At 48.8% G+C, this 21,702-nt stretch overlaps 1 protein-coding gene across 1 annotated transcript in view; it reads right to left on the reverse strand.

Moving 5' to 3' along the window:
* Positions 1–4,552: 4,552 nt before the first annotated feature.
* The window catches only part of ITIH5 (inter-alpha-trypsin inhibitor heavy chain 5), an 81,373-nt gene continuing 64,223 nt past the window's right edge, over positions 4,553–21,702 (reverse strand). The window contains exons 9-14 of the mRNA XM_068987210.1: positions 18,609–18,918; positions 17,235–17,800; positions 13,524–13,577; positions 11,423–11,539; positions 9,277–9,654; positions 4,553–7,216 (exon numbers count right to left, since the gene is read on the reverse strand). Coding sequence (XP_068843311.1) covers positions 6,927–7,216; positions 9,277–9,654; positions 11,423–11,539; positions 13,524–13,577; positions 17,235–17,800; positions 18,609–18,918 — 1,715 coding nt within the window. The 3' untranslated portion in view covers positions 4,553–6,926. The remainder of the gene's footprint in view (positions 7,217–9,276; positions 9,655–11,422; positions 11,540–13,523; positions 13,578–17,234; positions 17,801–18,608; positions 18,919–21,702) is intronic.

A 21,702-nucleotide genomic window follows, 5' to 3' on the forward strand; every position in this document is an offset into this window, starting at 1 on the left:
CAGACACTTTGAATATGGCTTCCCTGATGGCCCAGTTGATAAAGAATCTGCCTGCAATGCAGGAGATGTGGGTTCGATCCCTGGGTTGGGAAGCTCCCTTGGAGGAGGAAACGGCAACCCACTCCAGTATTCTTGCCTGGGAAATCCCATGGACAGAGGGGCCTGGTGGGCTACAGTCCATCAGGTTGAAAACAGTCAAATACGACTTAGTGACTCAACGACCAACCACTTTGAACGTGGAAAGTTTGTTTTTACTCCTGAGTCTGAGCTGATGCCAGAATAACAGAAGGGAAGTGTTCTCAAGTCCACGTCGAGTCAGATGCTGAGACCAAGAAGTGAGACTGTGAAGGGGGGAGCGGAGACTATAAAGGACCAGTGTGGGGACTTGCCTGGTGGTCCTGGGGTTAGGACTCCGCACGTCCACTGCAGGGCCACCGGTCAGGGAAAGCCACATGGCTTGGCCAAAAAAGAAGAAAAAAAAAAAATTTAAAGGACAAGTACGACCTTGGGGAACGTCCACAGGAAAGACAAGTAGCAAAGGAGACTAGGAAGAAATTCTAATCAGCTAAGAGAAACAATGGGATCCAACATTTTAAAAAAGAGGACAAGGTCGGCATGGTCACGCGGTGGAGGCTGGAGACACCCATCACAGGAACCGGACCTCAGAAGCGGTAGCGTGACATGTATGTAAGACAAGGTGTAATGAACGTGGTGAAGACGGAAGCTAAATTTGATGTCTTAAGCAACAGGCTAGGAGGTGAAAATACGGGGGTTCAGGACTTCCTGGTGGTCCAGTGGTTAAGACCTTGTCTTCCAGCACAGCGGGTACAGGTCGAATACTTGGTCGGAGGGCTAAGATCCCACACGCCTCAGGGCCAAAAGACCAAAACACAAAACAGAAGTAATATTGTGATAAATTAAGTAAAGACTTTAAAAATGATCCCTGTAAAAAAAAAAATCTTAATAAAAGAGGGTTTAAACACCGACCACTAGCACAAGCTTGACAGTGAAATAAAAGATCAGCAGGAAGCCCCGTGGAGCCTGGCCAGCGATGAGCACTGGAGGAGACGTCTGGAAGGGTATCCAAGAGGGAAGAACCTCTGGGGGTAAGAGTCTAGAGATTCTAGAAAGACAAGGAATCATTGAGACAAGTGCGCGGAGAGCGAGAAGAATGGAGCCCAGAAGAAGGAGATGGAGACGGAGACGTGATGAGACACAGTAAGAACGGAGGCAGCTCCCGCGCCAGTGTCCTCGGTGTAAAAGGAGGCGAATTTCTGTGGAGAGCTGTGGAGTGAGGTAGTCTAGAAAGTTGAAGCAGAACACAGGCGCCATGGAGGCCGATGCACTTCAAGGAAAACAGATTAAGTTTTGCTAAAGGCCAGCAGGAACCCGGCTGGTTGAAGGGACCTACAGCAGAACTCTGTGATTTCCCGATGCGTACATACCTGGGGGCACAAGTGAAGGATGCAGGGCTGGAGACAGACCCAGCTAGGGCGCAGGGAGAGAGGAGTCTGCAGGCCCGCCCAGCATCAACCACCGTGGGGTCTCAGTAACCCCCGAATCTACCGGGCACCGGTCAAAACTGACTGAAACTGAACGGAGCACGAAGATGACTTCAAGTCATAAGCTGTCCCCAGCTGCTTCAGATATTTCCTGTGGGAGCCTCTGAATATGCGCTTCTTCCTTGTAGCTGAATACACTCCATCTTTGGAATGTTTTCCCCACCTCCTTCCTCCCTTCACAGCTAGACCTCTGCAGAGTTCTCTGGTAGGATTTCCATGCCATCAGAAAATAAAGATCATGGGATCTGAGCACGTTACCTTGTTCAGCCCCTTCATTAGAGACAAAGCCGAAGCCAAAGCCAGGAGAGGTTGATTTTATCCCCTTGAGATACGGAGTTGGCCTGTTTTCTGTTTAGCACAGCCTCCCAGTGATGTCTCATTCCTTCTGTAGGTCTGCTCTGGTTCTGGTTCAGAATCTAAAATCTAAGCAGAATCTGGCAGGACTGCAGGAACTGGAGGTAGAAATGCCAGAACCACCATCGACAAATGCCCTGAGCCAGTGGAAGAAGTCCTGAGCGAGGGGATGGGCAGTCTGGGCAGGCGAATGACCCAAGAAGAAGGCGATAGAAGGGTTGGGATGCTCACACCCCTGGAAGGTAAGGGACTGGCGCTTAAGGCACTTCTCTATGAATCTGTCTGCTTTATAAAAGGTCAGAGATGGCTGATGCATATTGGCTGTTCCATATAGCAATTTGCCGTTTCCACATGGTTCTTCCAGTGTCAAGTCACTTGCTCGATGTACATATATTTCTATGGAATTCAGAAATGTCTACAAACAGTGTAGTTAGAATCAACAAGTTTTATTCTCTCTTGTCATTTCCCCTCAAAACAAATACACCAGGGTGTTGTTTGTTTTCAGATGTTATTCTTTTACAAATTTTTTGTGGAGGGAAAATGCTTCTTGAAGGTGAACTAGCTCGTGCCCTACTTGTTATTTTAAACTGAACAGAATAAATATTTAAAGTCACAATTCTAAGTGTTTGCTGAGCTGTGTTATTCTTTTTTTTGCTGTTTATTTTAGTTGGATCATGCATGAATGGTTCCAAGAGTCCTGTGGATTTAGTAATAACATTGTTTGTATACATTCGGGGTAGCTTGAAGGGAAGAAAAGGAATTCGCGTCTTGAAAGAGTCAGCAGCTCAGTCAGCTCAGGTTGCTCTATCAAGAATACCATAGGGGCTTCCCTAGTGGTGGAAGATCCTCCTGCCAATACAGATGACACGGGTCTGATCCCTGATCTGGGAAGATCCCACATGCCTCGGAGCAACTAAGCCTGTGCACCACAACTTCTGAGCCTGGGCTCTAGAGCTCTCAAGCTGCAGCTTCTGAAGCCCACACGCCTCAGACCCTGTGCTCCGCAACAAGGGAAACCACCACGGCGAGAAGCCTGCACACCACCGTGAAGGGAGACCCCGCTTGCCACAACTAGAGAAAGCCTGCTCGCAGCAATGAGGAACATGCATAGCCAAAAACAAACAAATAAATCTTAAAAAAAAAAAAATGCCATAGACAATGTGGCTTCTACAACTGACGTTTATTTCTCCCAATTTTGGAGGCTGGGAAATCCAAGATCAAGGTGCCAGCTGACTTGGTGTCTGATGAGAGCCCGATTCTCGATTTTAGAAGGTGTTCCCTCTAGTGCTCACGGGGTGGAGAATAGAAGAACCATCTCATGTCTCTTCTTAGAAGGGCTCTAATCCCATCGCAAAGGGCTTCCCTGGTGGCTCTGGTGAAAAATCTGTCTGCAAGGCAAGAGACTCAGGTTCGATCCCTGGGTGAGGAAGATCCCCTGGAGAAGGAAATGGCAACCCACTCCAGTATCCTTGGCTGCAGAATCCCATGGACAGGGGAGCCTGGTGGACTACAGTCTATGGGATCACAAGAGTCGGGCTCGACTGAGTGACTAAACCACCAACCACCAATCCCATCACAAGGGCCCCATCCTCACACTCTCATCCCTTCCCCAGGGTCCCACCTCCTAGTGCCATCACCTTAGGGGTTTGATTTAGGCTTCAGCATATGAATTTGGAGGGACACAGACTTTCTGCCCATAGCATTCAGCACAGCCAAGATATAAATGTAAAGAAAATGAAACCTGTCCCTAGTCCACCTGAGGGGACACATGATTCAACTAAAGATCTAATGTTTCATCTGATAGAAACAGAGGTGATCTCTCCCTTTCCAGAGACCAGCACCACGCTCCCCAGGGTGATGGAGGTTCAGGAAGGGTTGTCCTCCCAACACATATGCCCTGCATCCTAAACTAGTAAACCAGCGAAAAGGCAAACAGAAGACAAAGCATCTAGTATGAGGACAGAACTTCAGTCCATTTTATTCAGGGAATGTGAAACTACATCTGGAGACCCTTGAAGAGAACACATGGAGATGCCTCTCTTTTTCAGACGAGGGAGGGGATTAGGAACCCAGGGGTGGAGACTTTCTAGAGCCCAGCCTAGCAACAGTTAGGACTTGTCGACATTAGTGATGTCGTAACTTGAGGTGTAAACCCTCATTATTGCAACGGACTTCTCAAGCTCATTGACCTGCTCATTGAGTATCCCTGACCCCACCTAATTTTTAAATACTCAAGGAAAATAAATGATTGTCCAGACGACGACATTGTGTCAAAGCCAATGAATGGATTCTGGAGACTCAGCCCGGCCCTGCTCTAGGTCTCGTCCGATGTAGGGGACGTTGCCCACCTGCCCCTGCCTCCATGTACCCCCCAGAAAAGAATCCCTCCTTGCCACTGCATTTACAGTAAGTCCTCTACATACAGACCTTCACGTTGTGAGCTTGTGCGCTTTTAAAGATTTATGCGTGCTTCCGCATGCCAGCTGTACTACTGTGCTTTCCAAGGTACTATACTGTAAGATTAAAAATGTCTCATTTCTTAAAAAATTATTTTTAAAATTAATTTTATTGGAGTATAGTTGCTTTATTTTTTGTGTTTGTTTTTTATGCATTATTTGCATGAAAAGCATTATAAATCTATTACAGTACAGTCCCATACAGCCGACTGTGTTAGTTGGGTACCTGGGCTAACTTTGTTGGAGTCACCTGGGCTGCTGATCAAACTGGACTTACAAATGCACTCTCAGAATGGAACTCATTTGTATACAGGGGACTTACGTTTATTTGAAAAGATCTTGCTCTTCACCACACACGTGACCAACAGAAAATATAACATTTTTTCAATCAAGTTTAAAAAAAAAAACCTGAAGTATGACTTTGGTGTGAAGTTTGGGGCCCACAAATCTCATAGTCTCTGGCTGAAACAGAAAATGTCCTGGTACATACTTTTGCAAAAAAATATATATATATATACAATGGAAGAGAAGGAGAAAGAAAAGTGGGATGTGTCTAAAGTAAAAACGTTAAAATGAAAGTTCAACCTCATACTTTTAAAAAATGGATTTTTTTTTCCCCCCTGAATAGGAGAGTAAGGGAAGTAGCTAGTCCTGTAGGAATAGCTTCTCGTCTTGTCTGCAGCTGAGGCCACGCCTGGAACACACAGCCTGGAACACAACCCCACGGCCGCAGGGTCATCTGCCCAGCTGGGGCCGAGGTTTACGGAACAGGAAGGACCCTGCAGAGCCTGCCCAGGCACCCGCCAGCCCACCTCCTGCTCCTCCTCTCCCTCTGAAATATGGAATCAGCTGTCAGCGGCCTGGACTGGTGCGCTCACACCACGGGCACAATAGGCATCTGAGTTGAGTCAAAAATAACATAGCTGCCAGCTCTGGTCTGGTGGGTTCCCAGAGTGGAGCGGCACGGAGACTCTGAGACAGAACCGACCACCGCCCCCAGCCCCCAGCCTCCGGCTCAGTCCCGGCACTACCTTCACCTCCTGCAGTCGCCTGGTCCACAGAAACACCGGCAGGTCAATTTGCTGCTCACATACGGGAGGGCCAAGATGATAAGCGATTTTCTTAATTCTGATTTCTCTCCTAGTGCTTCAGCTTCCACATGGCATGGAAGTTCTAGAATCGCTCCGTCCTGGACGGGACCTCCATGAAACCAGCACAAAAGCCATTATTCTACTCAGTCTGCCCTTAAAATATTCCATTTCTCTGACCCAAGTCTTTCCTCCCACACTGTTGGCTGTTTGGGCCCTCTGTGTCCATGTGCGCTCCGACTGCTGTGAGGGTCAGACTTATAGGACGACCTCTGTGGTCCAGAGAAGACCAAGCGGAGCACAAGCTGGGGGCAAGAAAAGAGGTCCCGAGGCCACTGCCCGCCTCCCATCGCCTTGATGACGCAGCAGGCTTCACAGCTCCCGCAAGAAGGAGGGTGACGTCACTGACTTCTGATATCACCCCCGACCCCTGACTGTAACCTGTCCTGACGGAATCAGATCTGTCCCCAGCCTCTCGCTCATACTGACTTCCGGCCTCTGGGTCTGGGATGTGGGCCCCATTGTCCATGCTTCCTGCTGAGAGTTTGATCCCTGTAGGTCGGCTCTGTGCTGATCCAATCCCCCCCATCACAGTTCTGCAAGAGCCTGCCTCATCACCTCCTGGGGACCTCGGGCGAACCAGGCTGGAAGCAGGACCAGGCTGGAAGAGCCAAATGGAAGATTCATCGTGCAGCTGGACGGCACTCCAGCTCCGAGACGGGCCAGTGAAATACTCCCACGTGGGCCGCCCTGTGTATTATCAGCTTTCCGGAATAAATAGAATCTCACCAGCAAAAGACAAGGGGTTTACAGAGCCTGTTAGAAGAATGTTGGTATCTGGAATGCAGCGTTTCTATTTTGAATTGATTTTTTTTTTTAAATGAAAACAAATTTTCAAGGGCGAGACATCACGGCAGAAGAAAATCCTCTGCTAAAGCCAGGCCGAGTGGTTTACAATGATCCAGTCTGCATGCTGTGTGCAATACCAGGGGGTGGGGGTGGGGGGCTGAGGCCAGGGAAAGGCTCCCCTGAGGCAGAGGTTGGCCGCATGTCTGGAGGACACAGCCAGGCTAGGAAGAGAGATCCCTAAGCATTAGTATGAGGCGCAGAGCAGAGTGCCCGAACTTGGCCATTTCCACAAAGAAAACAGACCTGACCTTCCTTCATCAGTCACCTTAGGGTCGGCGGTGAGATGGACAGGCCAGCTGGGACAAGACAGAGACTTGCTTTTAGCTGTGACTGGCCCCTTGGTGCCACCATCTTTTGCTGCTGGAGATGAGGGAGGGGGAGGAGAGAGGGAAGAATCCCCTCCTCCCTTCAAGGTCCTGATCCCACTCTCTTTTCAAGCAGATGGCAGACCTCCCTGCCACTAGGGCTGAGGTCAGGGCGGTGGCTACCAGACTGAACCAGCCAAGAACCAGACCACGGGGTCCCCTTCCACGCACTCTTGCATGCGGCTGCTGCTGTCAGAGTCCCCGGGAGGGGCCCGGGCCGAAGGCGGTCTCGGAGTCAAAAGGATGGGCGGCCAGGTAGCCCTGGTACTCCCCGTCGAGCAGGCCGGCAGCGTTGTTCCGGGCAAACCAGCAGTCCACCTGCTCCTCCCCGTTGTAGATCCTCCTCTGCTTCCAGACCACCGGGACCTGGCGACCTTTAACCTCAAGGACGGCCTCAGACCTCTCCCCTGCCTCGGGAACCGGAGGATGCGCAGGGCGCTTGCTGAGCCCTATGAGTCTGGCCTCCTGGTTCAGGAATTGACCTGAGAGGGCACAAAAGACATCAGGTCTAGGTCAAGCGCAAACAATGCAGTTGAACAATGTCTAACTTCAATTCGGGTGCTGGTGACCAACATATGCCCAGGTGGGACCCACAGGAAGGGGAGTATGACATCATTGTCAAGGTGATGCCTGCGATCCTGGGCTGGACCCCCCCCAGAGGCACCTGTATCAGTGTCTGGAGGGGTGTAGGGAGGGGAGACCTATAGCCTCCACTTCTGTAAGCCAACACAGGAAAGATGCCCTGCCTGCAAACAGAGATTCCCCAGGGGGTATCCCTGGTGGTCAAGCAGCTAAGACTCCTAGCTCCCAAGGCAGGGAGCCTGGGTTCGATCCCTGGTCAGGGAACTAGATCCCAAATGCTGCCATTAAGACCTGGTGCAGCTAAGTAAATATTTAAATAAACAAAACCAGGCACTTCCCTGGTGGCTCAGTGGTAAGGAATCTGCCTGCCAATGCAGGAGACATTGGTTTAATCCCGGATCCAGGAAGATCCTGCATACCTCAGACCAAGCAAGCCCGTGCTCCACAACTACTGAGCCTGTGCTCTAAAGCCCGGGAGCCGCAACTCCCGCAGCCCACTCGCCCTGCCGCCTGTGCTCGGCCACAAGGGAGACCATTGCAATCAGAAGCCTGAGCAACTAAAGAGTAGCCCAAGCAGCAACGAAGACCCAACGCAGCCAAAAATAAACATTAAAAAATTACAAAATAAAAACACAGATACCCAGTCTCCTACTGAGGCAGGAGGATGAGATGGGGGTGGATAAATGGAGAAGGAGGGTCCAGTCTTCCCCGCCCTCCTCCCGCCCGGGGACCTCGTCCGTGCATGCACTTAGTGGGTGTGGGAAGCAGCGTCAGAATTCTCCAGGTCAAGCCAGGACATCACAAAGGCCGAGGGGCCCGAGCTCCGCGTCCACGAGAGGAGCTCGCACTTGTCAGGCAGGCTGCACTGAGACATCCAGCGCGAGGGCCAGGAAATCCTGCTTTCTAAACCCAGCCCTGGCAGTGGCTCCCTCCTTACTTGTGGTCAAAGGGCCCACATGCAATGGCATGCAGAGGGAAGCCAGGCAGAGGGGGCCCACTGGGTGCTGAGCTGTGGGCTGCCCTGTGTTTGCATGGCCTCCCTGAGAGTAAAGAACCAGAGAGGGATGAAGAGAAGGATGCCCCACTTTTTTGCTCCCTTTCCCTGAAGGTGAGTGAAAATTAGTAAAGTTCATTCCTACTCTAGAAAGTAGTCATGAAGTAAGAAATACACTTTTCACACTGATTTGAAAAGATATGTGCACCCCAAAGTTCACAGCAGTACTATTCGCAACTGCCAAGATAGAGAAGCGACTTGAGTATCCGTCACCTGATGAATGGATAAAGAAGATGTGGTGTATATACAATGGAATACTACTTAGCCGTGAAAAAGAACGAAATTTTGCCATTTGCAGCAACTCTGTCCATGGAATTCTCCAGGCGAGACTACTGGAGTGGGAAGCCACTGCCTTCTCCAGGGGATCTTCCCGATCCAGGGACTGAACCCGGGTCTCCTGCATTGCAGGCAGATTCTTTACCGTTTGAGCCACCAGGCAAGTCACAAAAAAAATTATTAAAAAGAAAAAACAAGAGAGAAAGAAACAGACTTTTCATAAGCTACATAAAGACCACATTCCTGGACTTCCCTAGTGCTCAAGCAGTTAAACATCCTCCTGCCAACGCAGGCAACATGGGTTTGATCCGTGGTCCGGGAAGATCCCACATGCCTCGGTGCAACCAAGTCCACGCACCACAACCACTGAAGCCCACGCGCCCAGGGCCTGTGCTCCACAATGAGGGAAGTCCACACAGTGAGAAGCCTGAGCGTCGCTGCAACTGGAGAGCAGCACACGCTGGCCGCAACTAGAGAAAAGCCCAAAGACCCAGCAGAGCCAAAACAAAAATGTGGAAAGGAGACCACACTTCTGGGGAATTTCTCAGCCATGCAAGGCACGGGCAGCATCAGGTTCACCGTGGGAAACTGAACTCTGTGCTGTGACGGGCGTGGGAATCAGCCACCTACCTAGCAGGCCGTGGCAGTTGCTGGAGAGGCCTTGGCCGTTGGCGATGTAGAAGCCCAGGTGGTTGCGCTGGTAAGGGGCTGGGTTTTTGTAGAGGTGGAGGAGGACGACAAAGGCCACGGTGCCCCGGATGCTGACGGTGACGTTGGCATTGGCGGACACGGACACCTCCAGCCCCCGGCGCCCCACGACCGCACTCTGGTTGCAGGGGAGGACCAGCCTGTCCCCACCATCCACGATGACCCTGCTGGGGGTGATCTCCAGGTAAGATCTCTCCGGCTTGTTGACGAGGATGGTGATGGTATGGAAGTACGTGCGCTGTTTCTTGTGGCCGTTTGGAGGAGCAGGGGCCCCAATCAATTCTCCGTTCACCGTCACACCTCAAAGGCGAAGGGGAAGAGAGCAGCGGTTAGACAAACTGCCCCCACTGCCACATGAAGGGATCTCATTAGAATTTCCGTCTTCCCTTGTGTTTCTAGAACCGAGAACTTCTGCTCTCACGCAGGGACCACTCTGCGTAGTGAATGAATGAACGAATGTGTGAAGGCGTACGTGATGTGTGACCAGTGTCCTGGGTAGAAGAAGCTGATGTAGGTTTCCGCCAAAAGATACACACGACTATATATAAAGCAGATAATCAACAAGGACCTACTGTAGAGCACAGGGAACTCTGCTCAATAATCTGTAATGACCTATATGGGAAAAGGAGCCCAAAGTAGGCTGGGCACCGAAGAATTGATGCTTTTGAATTGTGGTGCTGGAGAAGACTCTTGAGAGTCCCTTGGACTGCAAGGAGATCCAACCAGTAGTCAGAAAGCAAATCAACCCTGAATATTCATTGGAGGGACTGCTGATAAAGCTGAAGCTCCGATACTTTGGCCACCTGATGGGAAGAGCCGACTCACTGGAAAAGGCCCTGATGCTGGGAAAGATTGAGGGCAGGAGGAGAAGGGGATGACAGAGGACGAGATGGTTGGATGGCATCACGGACTCAATGAGTTTGAGCAAGATCCGGGAATAATGAAGGACAGGAAGCCTGGCGTGCTGCACTCCATGGGGTTGCAAGGAGTCAGACACGACTTAGCGACTGAACAACAACATATGGGAAAAGCATCTTAAAAAAAATAAAAGAGTGGATATATGTATATGTAGAACTGATTCATTTTGCCGTACACTTGAAACTAAAACAGCACTGTAAATCAACTATACTCTGATAAAAATTTAAAAGTGAAAAAAAAGTTAAAAAATAGAAAATAAAAGGGGTTTGACATGTTTGTCTGCTTTTGTTCCAAAAACTCTCTTGTGGCCCTGACACAGCATTTCTGATCCACTAGTTTCCACTCCTCCTGATTTGAAGACCCCAGGACATCATGAGCAGCGGGGTAAAACGCAAAGATTCGGTTCAGTTCAGTCACTCAGCCATGTCCGACTCTTTGCGACTGTATGGACTGCAGCACACCAGGCCTCCCTGTCCATCACCAACTCCCAGAGTTTACTCACACTCATGTTCATTGAGTCGGTGATTCCCTCCAACCATCTCATCCTCTGTCATCCCCTTCTCCTCCTGCCCTCAATCTTTCCCAGCATCAGGGTCTTTTCACATGAGTCAGTTCTTCCCATCAGGTGGCCAAAGTATTGGAGTTCCAGCTTCAGCATCAGTCCTTCCGATGAATATTCAGGACTCATTTCCTTTAGAATGGACTGGTTTGATCTCCTTGCCATCCAAAGGACTCTCAAGCGTCTTCTCCAACAACACAGTTCAAAAGCATCAATTCTTCGGTGCTCAGCTTTCTTTATAGTCCAACTCTTGCATCCATACATGACTAACGGAAAAACCATAGCTTTGACTAGACCTTTGTTGGCAAAATAATGTCTCTGCTTTTTAATATACTGTCTTGGTTGGTCATAGCTTTTCTTCCAAGGAGCAAGTGTCTTTTAATTTCATGGCTGCAGTCACTATCTGCAATGATTTGGAAGCCCCCCAAAACACAGTTTGTCACTGTTTCCACTGTTTCCCCATCTATTTGCCATAAAGCGGTGGGACCAGATGCCGTGACACCATGAGGAGTGGGGTAAAATGCAATGGTTAGGACTTATTTATTTCTAGTCTGCAAATGCAAGGTCTTCTACTTTCCAGGCAGAACTCACCAGAGTCTGCGTGATCAGAGACCAGCCTCAGGATGTGCCCGGGTTCTCCATCGATGTTGAAACAGACGGTGAGGTTGCTCAAGGGGAAATCCACAACAAAGTGGGGGTCTCCATCCGCTGCCAGGCCAGGGCAAGAACGGGAGAGAAACAGAAAGAAGAGACATTTACCGGGCACCTTTCTGTGTAAGCACTTCTTTTCCTATTTTCTCTTGTGTTGACTTAATCCTGTCAACGGCAGGTCCTCCGTGTCCACACGAGGAAGATGCCTGGGAGATGAAGCGATGCAGTGGCTACACAGGCAGCTTGTGGAAAGTAAATATTTGAATGCAGGTCCCTAAATTCAAATCCAATGCTCCTGTGACGACACTGCAGTCAGCTGAGCTGCAGAGGTAAGCGGGGCCTCACCCTACACCCCCACGACAACTGGGCCCACATTCTTCAGCTCCCTCTGTGGCTGCTCCTAACCCCTTCTGTCACGCTTAGGCCAGCCTAGTTAAGTGATGTGGATGAGAACGTCCTGCCCTGTCTCTGGAGAGCCCCGGCCCTAGAGACATTCCCGGCGCCAGTCAGACACAGCCCTCGCGTGAGTGGCAATGACTGAGCCCAGTTTAGAGCTGGTGACAAGTGAAGGACACAGAGTCAGCAGGAGGCCAGCCAGCAGCGACCGTGGCAGCTCATCCTCTGGGTCCCACTGACTGTCTTGCTCTCAAAATTCTGTCCGCAGATAAGACCCCAAAGCTTGGCTGACCCCCACTCCTTGCCTGTTCCCCTCGTTTTCACCTCTGCTAAAGACGGATGGCCTTGCCTCTCACCGTACAGACAAAATATTTCCCGAGAGTCTACACCAGCTCTCTTTTCCCACAAGACTGGAGGGTTCGTTTCTCTCTATACACCAAGCACAGCATGTTTCCGAATTCCCCTCTGCTTCGTGTGTACACGCGTATGCGTGCACAGGACTGATTTTCCTGTCTATGCACACATTCCACCATTTGTATACAGTGAGGGGTGGTGGACCAGGAGCTCAGTGTTTTCAAGCTTTGAGCCAGTTAAGGGTCTTGGAGGAACTGCTGAGAAATCCCTTCTGTCCCCAGCCTGACTCAGAGGGGCCTCTGGAAGAATCTGGTTGATCTCACTGTAAACTGCCTCAACCATCCAGTGAAGGACAATGTAATTAAGACATACAAGGCACTGGTCTTTTGTAGATGAGAAAATGACAACCACTGAAGATGAAAGTGCATATTTTTGGCACTCTGTGGGCACGCATATAACTGCGTGGCAGTTCTCTGAGAGCGTCTTGTGCTCACTCCACACCATTTGTACTCAATCTACCAAATTCCTTTACAAGGGAAGATGTTGCTTGCTCCAAGAAAAGAGAGGAGCGGTCTGGAAGTCATTACTCCACTCAGTATCCAAGAGGAAAGTTTTCTTGCATTCCATAATGCGTGTGTGCTCAAAGGAATGACACCTACCCACTGGGGACGATGTGTTTCCTCTACCCAGAGCTAATCTCCAGAATGTCCCTGGCTATGTGAAACCGCATGCCCAGTACATCATCAGCAAGGCAGCAAGGAAGGCTTACAAAGGCAGATGTGTACATTTGAAGAATAAAACGCAGGGCTTGGGTCATTATTCCATCCAGATTTTTATTATAATCCCAGGAAGCTGGCCAAGAGAAATTTTATGGTATCGTTATCTGTTCTTCCCTTCTAAAGCCAAGGATTATGAAAATAATAGAATAATAATGTTTACAAAGTGTGCACTGTGGCAGATAACTGCAACACCAGAAGCCGGAAGCAAGCATACTTCAGATCTCTAAAAACAAATGTCTTTTCAAGTCAATCATGATGAACGTGTGCCTCTGTCCAATCAATCCTTCTACTAGGGCTCCTGCTAGGCTGTGTTATCTGTGGAGTTTAGGTGATGGTATAATGACAGTCGGGGTTTTGAGAACTGCCCCCACGCTGCAGACTTGAGCTAAATAAATTTAGGTCCTCACATCTTGTTCTATGAGCTGATCTAACTGGCTTCAGGGAATTCCTGGTCATCTTAGTCCTAAATATCTCAACTCTCAATCACACACAAGCATATTTCTTTCCTTTACCTGATGTTTTGGAGATTTTAATCCTTGGGCTGTATGGTTTCTTGACAGCAGGTCCTAGAGAGGAGAAAGAAGAGACCCACCATTGTTATTTATTAAAGAGGAGGAAGTGAGAGGTATAGAGAGTTGAGATGAGTCAAATACAGCTTTCAGATACATTTGTGACAATTTTAAAACATTTGTTTTACAGGAGGAGCTTGGCCTCCCAACACAAAATGAAGGTGTAACATAAGGAGGGGTAATTATTTTATTCCTTATAAATTAAAATAATATTCTTGGCTGTGATTTCTGTGTATATGATAGGAAAAAATACAGAAAATATTCTATAGTTGTGGGGGAGGGGGAAAGCAGAATTGTTTAATGGGAACAGAGTTTTAGATTTGCAAGATGAAAAAGTTTTGGAGATCTGTTTCACAATGATGTGAATATACTTGACACTACGGAGCTGTACACTTAAAAATGGTTACAATGCAGAGGACAGAATGGTGGGTACCAAGAGGGAGCGCGTCAGGGGAGGGATGGAGTGGGAGGCTGGGGTCAGCAGATATAAGCTTTTACAAATAAAATGGATAAACAACAAGGCCCTAACGTATAGCACAGATAAACCATAATGGAAAAGGCTAAAAATAAAGAATGTATATGTGCGACTGAACTGAACTGAACTGATATATGTATAACCGAATCACTTTGCTGTTCAGCAGAAAGCAGCAACACACTGTAAATCAACTACACTTCAATTTTAAAAAAAGAATGGAAAAATGGTTATGATGGTAAATTTTATTTAACTTTTTTTTTTTATAAAATAGCACTTTACGACAACCAAAAGGATACAAAAATGTAAAAGAAAAAGATATCATGGCAATCCAGGTCTAGAGCCGTGAGTGTAAACACAATTCACAAAGCAGCGGCAAAAATAAATATGAAAAAATAACCCCAAAGTAAATTACTTCCTGTCAATAAAATAAAATTAATATATTGTTCCAAGCTGTCTGTATTAACAAGCTTATGCTCCTCTTATGCTTGTGCTTCATTGATCTCTGCACCCAGAAAATGAAGATCATAGTATCTGGGTGTTTTTAAGTGCCCCCTTCTCTAACTGACCCCTCATAAGCAGGACATGGACAGAATCAGGTCAACCACAGGGGAGAAGTGGCAGCTCAGTCTGGATGCCTGCTTTGGGAGCCTTAAACTGTCACAGACACTCAAAAAATCTTAAAATTAAAAAATCATCGGAGCTTTAAACAAAACGAGGAAATTGTCCTGAGTACTAACTGATGCTTCAGGAAAATTTTATATCTAACGAGCCTTTTGCTCAATCAGTTGGTTATTCCTCATCTGTCTTCTTGGCCCTCTGAGTCCTGTGTCATTTACGAGTTTGCTATCTCCTGAAGCTGCAGAAATTTGAGTTACTAACATCAAATCAAGATGTTACGCAAAAGAGCCATTTTCCCTGGATGTGGCACAGATCTTGCAGCCTGAACTCATAGCACCACGCAACTGACTGATTCTTCATCCTTTTCACCAGAATGAATACTGTCCTAGTTTTGCCAAGACAAGCTCCACTCTTTCTAGAAACGCGATGTAGCATTTTTCGCCTCTACATTAGGGTCTGGACTTCTCGCTAAACTTCTAGTTCTGCACTCCTCATGGGAGAGGGTATCTAACATGTGCAGAACCCTCATTCTGTACCTAAGATTCTGCACATTAATCCTTGCAACAGTCCTTCAGGAAAGACACCACTATCTGCATTTTACAGGTGAGAGAACAGAAGCTCAGAGAGGTTCAGAAGCCTGCCCCAGGCCACAGCTGGCGAGGAGATGCCACGAGCTGAAACAGTCTGGATCCTAAGGTTGTGCTCTCTCCACCTCGCCCAGGTGATTCTCAGAGTTTAGAATCTGAGGATCGTGCGAGGCCTGGGTGCATGTCAGTTCCCTCACCTTAGGACATGTGAACCTGGCAGGAAGCTAATAAAAACGTCACATATGAAAAAAGTGCTGTTTTCCACAAGCAGATATTACTGAGAATATAACCCTTTGCTTTGGTTGAATTACTTTTCCTGCCTTTTTCCCATTCTTTTTTTTTTTTGGCTGCACCTCGAGGCATGTGGGAATCTTAGTTTCCTGACCAGGGATTGAATCTGTGCTCTTCACATTGGAAAGCAGATTTTTAATCACTGGAGCACCAAGGAAGTCCCTCTCATTCTTGTTTCTACTAATTTCCCCTGAAAAATAGCATGGGGACAGATAATAAAAAATTTCTGTTTCAACTCTGAATTCTCTTATATAGAACTTAATTTATTCTATATAATTTAAATAATATCTATAATAAAATAAAATTTCATTTATTTCATTGTAAACAAAATCATTAAAAATACAATTTTAATAAAAACATGAGCAGTAAAATTCATAAAATATACAAGACATGGGCTATGATAAACCTAGACAGCATATTAAAAAGCAGACATCACTTTGTTGAAAAAGGTCTGTATAATCAAAGCTATGGTTTTTCCAGTAGTCATGTATAGATGAGAGAGTTGGACCATAAAGAAGGCTGAGCGCCAAAGAATTGATGCTTTCAAATTGTGGTGTTGGAGAAGACTCTTGAGAGTCCCCTGGACAGCAACGAGATCAAACCAGTCAATCCTAAAGGAAATCAACCCTGAACATTCATTGGAAAGACTGATGCTGAAGCTCCAATACTTTGGCCACCTGATGCGAAGAGCTGACTCATTGGAAAAGACCCTGATGCTGGGAAAGATTGAGGACAGGAGGAGAAGGGGGTAGCAGAGGATGAGATGGTTGGATGGCATCATCGGCTCAATGAACATGAGTTTCAGCAAACTCTGGGAGATAGTGAAGGACAGGGAAGCCTGGCGTGCTGCAGTCTATGGGCTCACAAAGAGCTGGGCACAACTGAGTGACTGAACAATAAAATATAATTTGTAGTAAAATTTTATTTTATTGTACCTATAAAATTTTATCATATAAATTTTATTTTTATCTATATAAAATCAAGCATAAGCGTCAAATGACATAACTGAAGTGTTTAAAAATATAGAAAGGTGGGCTTCCCTGGTGGTCCACTGGATAAAAAGTAGACTTGAAATGCAAGGGAAACCGCTTTGAGCCCTGACTTGGAAGGATCCCACAGGCCGTGCAGCAACTAAGTTCGTGTGCCAAACTACTGAGCCTGTGCTCCAGAGCCCGGGAGCCGCAACTTCTGAGCCCACGTGCAGCAAGTACTAAAGCCTGTGTGCCCTAGAGCCTGCGCTCCACAAGAGAAACCACTGCAAACAAGCCTGCACGCTGCGACTAGAGAGGAGACCCCTCTCCCCAACTGGAGAAAACCCACGTGCAGCAATGAAGACCCAGCAGAGCCAGAAAAATAAAATGAATAAATCTTTAAAAAATATATAGAAAGGCACTTATAAATGAACATTTGTTTACTTGTCTGTTCATTCCTGTGGCTCGTGGTGGGCACTCAATATCGATGATTTATCGATAGACTGACTTTACCTTCTTGAACTTCTCTATAGCGATCCACGGTTTATAATAACAATACAAACACAAGCTAACCCACTGTTAGCTAGGAGCTGCAGGAATAGAACGTTGTTTATAGAAATTACGATACAAGAAAATAAGAGAGGACCTTGGCCTGAAAAAGCAGCCAGAAAGGGCCGTGTGGGTCCCCACACTGAACCACGTATACGCTCACCTGGCTGCAGGTGTGTGCCTCGCAGGCTCTGCATCACCGTTTCGGGTCCAGTGGCCACGGATGCGCTGGACATGCCGTAGGCGGCCTCTGGGGTCTCTGTCCGCGGTGCTGACTTCAGCGTCATGGATGTGAAAGGGATGAGGAAGCGGTGGTTCACGGCCAGCGCCTGGGCCTCCTGCCTCAGCCGCTCCCTTTCCGGCTCCTCGATGCTCTGCAGCCAGGCACTCAGCAGCTCCTTCAGGGTCAGGTAGCTCCAGAGACGTTCCAGGTGGTTGGGCTCCTCCTGGCCACGCCCCCTGGGCCTGGGGCTCTGCGGGACGTCGATCCCCACCTTCCCGGGCTCCACGGGCACGTCCTTCTTGAGCACCACAAACTTCTTACTGTTGCTGGCCGTGACCTCCACGTGCAGCCGGTCCATTGCCCTGTCCACCAGCTTCCCTGCGATTACGATCTCCGAGCCGTTGAAGTAGTTGGGGAACAGGGTCCTGGTGGCACGCTCCACCAAGCCGGGAGGATAATCCACGCGGATGTCGGAGAGGAGCGGGGTCCTGATCTCATCGTAGAACCTGGGGAGGAGGAATGGAGGGGAGAATCAGGGCCTGCCCGGGCGGCAAGCAGGACAGGGCTTAGAGGAAAACATGGGCTGCTGGGGAGGCAGTTCTGATCTTAGAAGCAGCCAAGTCCAACATTCCACCCAGAACATCTCAGGCAGGAGGCTGTGCAGCAGAGGCTTGAATACCACTGGTGATGGGGAACTCACTGCCCCACAAGCTCCTCGTCTCTTGTCCACTGATCTGAGGAGAACCAGAGAGCTTCTGGCAGTAAATCACCATTTTCCTTCCTGCAAGCTCCACCCACTGGTCTCAGTTTTGCTTCTGGAGTAACACAGTGTGAATGAGGGTAATCCTCCTTCAGTATTTAGATGCTGGAAGACGCTGACCTTCAGACGGGTATAGACACTGCTGCATATTCCGTGAATATGCATACTCCTTCTTACCTAGCCTAATTAATCTTAACAAGTCTTCACAGAATATAATTTCAAGAATCCCTAACAGTCCTGCCAATACTTCACATGGTTTTTCTCGTTAAATTCTATCATCCGGCCAGAATCCTCCTGTCACAGGTGAGAAGGCTGAGGCACAGAGGGTCTTAAGGCCTAAAGTCATAAGGCAGTGCCAGAATGTGAACCCAGATCAGCCTGATTTTAAGACACATAGATCAGATTTTGGGTCCAGCCTCATGTCCAGGCCTGCTGAGCCTGCCCTCCCCACCCCAAGGACACAGGCAGACTTGGGGTCCAGCCTCACGTCCAGGCCTCCCGCTGAGCCCGCCTCTGCCCTCCCCTCGCCCTGAGGACACAGGCAGACCACAGACCCGATGAGCTGGGCTCGGGCGTCGTGCTCTTCGTGGACTCGCCGCGTGAGCCCGCAGTTCTCCAGGGACAGCTTCTCCAGCAGCTTGAAGTCCACGTCGGCCCCGATGCCCACGGTGAAGATGCAGACCCGGCCCCGGGTGGCCTCCCGGGTGTTGTTGAGGATCTTAAGGGTGTGGGTCTCCCCGACGGTGGGCTTTCCGTCCGTCAGGAAGACCACGAGGGACACGCTGCGGTCCTCGATGTCATTGTGGGCCACATAGTCATTAAGCAGCTGGATGCCCCTCTGCAGGGCCCCGTTGATGTCCGTGCCTGTGGGACACAGAACACGATGCTGGAGGCTCGCTGCCTCCCTCACCTGGACACATCTTCACACCCCTCCTATGCACCTGCAGGAGTGACAGGTGGGGAGAGCAGCCCCCTGCACTCTCTCCAGGTCACACAGGCAGCCTAGAAACTCCGCAGATGCATAGGAATGGTGCAGAGTTATATAACCTTTTCCTGAAGGTGTCTGATGGGCGTCCCAGGTGGCTCAGTGGGTAAAGAATCCGCCTGCACACTCTTTACAATAGCCGGGACATGGAAGCAACCCAGATGTCCATCAGCAGACAAATGGATAAGAAAGCTGTGGTACATATACACCACGGAATATTACTCAGCCATTAAAAAGAATGCATTTGAATCAGTTCTAATGAGGGGGATGAAACTGGAGCCTATTATACAGAGTGAAGTAAGAAAGAAAAACAGCAATACAGTATATTAACGCATATATATGGAATTTAGAAAGATGGTAACGATGACCCTATACATGAAACAGCAAAAGAGACATAGATGTAAAGAACAGACTTTTGGACTCTGTGGGAGAAGGCAAGGGTGGGATGATTTGAGAGAGTGGCACTGAAGCATGTATATTATAATATGTGAAACAGATCACCAGTCCAGATTCGAGGCATGAGACAGGGTGCTCAGGGCCGGTGCACTGAGATGACCCTGAGGGGTGGGACAGGGAGGGAGGTGGGAGGGGGGTTCAGGATGGGGAACTCATGTACACCCATGGCTGATTCATGTCGGTGTATGGCAAAACCACTACAATATTGTAGAGTAATTAGCCTCCAATTAAAAAAAAAAAAAAGAATGCAGGAGACGTGGGTTCGATCCCTGAGTCAGGAAGATCCCCTGAAGGAGGAAATGGCAGCCCACTCCAGTATTCTTGCCTGGAGAATTCCATGGACAGAGGAGCCTGGTGGGCTACAGTCCACGGGGTCCCAGAGTGCACACGAGGGCCTCTGATGGGGGCCTCAGCTTAGGTGTCTCCATTCCCTTAGCATGACCGATCTGCACCTCTTTTGGAGAATCGCTTTGAAAGGGCAGGAGGGTGTTGGGTGCAGGGACTTGGAGAAAGAAGCACCCCGGAGGGAAGCAGGGAGCACCGAGCTTGGAGGTGGGAATGTGGAGACCTTCGCGGGGATGCCCCGTGTGGCCTGGGGCTGGAGGACGAGGATTAGAGAGCTCACTCATTTTTTTTTTTTAATTATTGCTGGTATCGCCTTTCTGGCTTCCTGCCTCTTCAGGGTCTCCCCTGTTCATAAGGACCCCACCAAGCGAAGGCTGTCCAGTTTACACCTCCCGCCACCCCTGCCATTTCTAATTCAGACACGCTTGTCACTAGCAGCTCTGATTAAAGTCAGGGGACACTGTCTGCCGTGGATGCTGGACAGGTATTTTGCTTGGGGTAGGGTGAGATGGGTGGCGGGTGGAAGTTAAATCTACCAGCCAACACGAGGCTTCTAGATTCTAAGACTTTCATTCAACCCTGCTGCAGCTGCTCTACCGTTGCCAAGAGAAGCCGAGAGTTCTGACAGCTGACGTGAACACCCATTTCCTTTTTCTGACCCCAGTGGTTATTTTTTTAAGGGCCCTTCTTGACAGACCAACTATTTCACTCATTTTAAGTACACAGTTAATGATTTTTAGTAAATGTATAAAGCTGTGTACCCATTACCACCATCCTGCCACCTGACTGGCGTGCTTTTTCATCTCCCTGCAAAATCTACCGTATTTGATTGAACCAGAAAATTTCCCCCGTTGCTTCACATCCTGCAGAATTTCTGGCTGAAAATATAGATGTCTGTGGCTGTGCAAACACATCACTAATTCGTTCTAAGATGCACACATGGTCCACACGGAAGGGGAACTTACAGCTGAGACAGCACGCAGCACTTCCCTGGGTTCGCCCGCTTGCCTCTCTGAAAGCCTCACCTAGCTTCATTGCCTCTGAAGGTGTGGACATGGACCAGAAGGCAGGTGTTTAGTTCCTCTTTGATCCAGAACTTAAGCGATGATGCCAAATCTCTCATTGCACTTTAAAGCCAGGGACAGCCCCAGGCAAAGGATGCGCTTAGCTTTTCTCACGCCAGGCACAGCAGGGCTTGGCATCGAATCTCTGTTAAGTTGAGGCATCTCCTGCACACTTAACAACGGGGGTGGGCAGCGGGGGCTGGGACTTCCCCGGTGGTCCAGAGGCTAAGTCTCCAGGCTCCCAAGGCAGGAAGCCCACTTCAATCTCTGGTCAGCGATTTAGATCCCACATGCCAACACTAAGAGTTGGCATACCACAACTAAACAATGCCTCGTGATGTAAGTGAGTCCTGGTGCAGCCAAATAAAAACAAAAAATGGAAAACAACGGGAGAGTTCCCGTGGAGAGTTGAGAGAGTCCCAACCATTCCGCTGAGAGCTCCCCCAGGGATATTAAAGGACCACAGTGCACCAGCAAGAGGGTGTGTTTGGGTAAAAATGGCCGTGTGTGTGTGCTTAGTCACTGAGTTGTGTCCAACTCTTTGCAAAACCTGCCAGTCTGTCCATGGGGATTCTCCAGGCAAGAATGCTGGAGTGGGTTGCCATGCCCTCCTCGGGTTGGGGGGGGGGGGTGTCTTCCCAACCCAGGGACCGAACCCAGGTCTCCCACATTGCAGGCGGATCCTTTACCAGCTGAGCTACCAGGGAAGCCCCCAAATGGCCATCTCTGACAGCTAGAGAAGACTTCCTGTGTGCGGCCACTGTTCTAAGTACTTTAAATATCTTAACTCATCCTAAA

This window comes from Capricornis sumatraensis, chromosome 15 (genome assembly GCF_032405125.1).
Source record: "Capricornis sumatraensis isolate serow.1 chromosome 15, serow.2, whole genome shotgun sequence".
Lineage (NCBI taxonomy): Eukaryota > Metazoa > Chordata > Mammalia > Artiodactyla > Bovidae > Capricornis > Capricornis sumatraensis.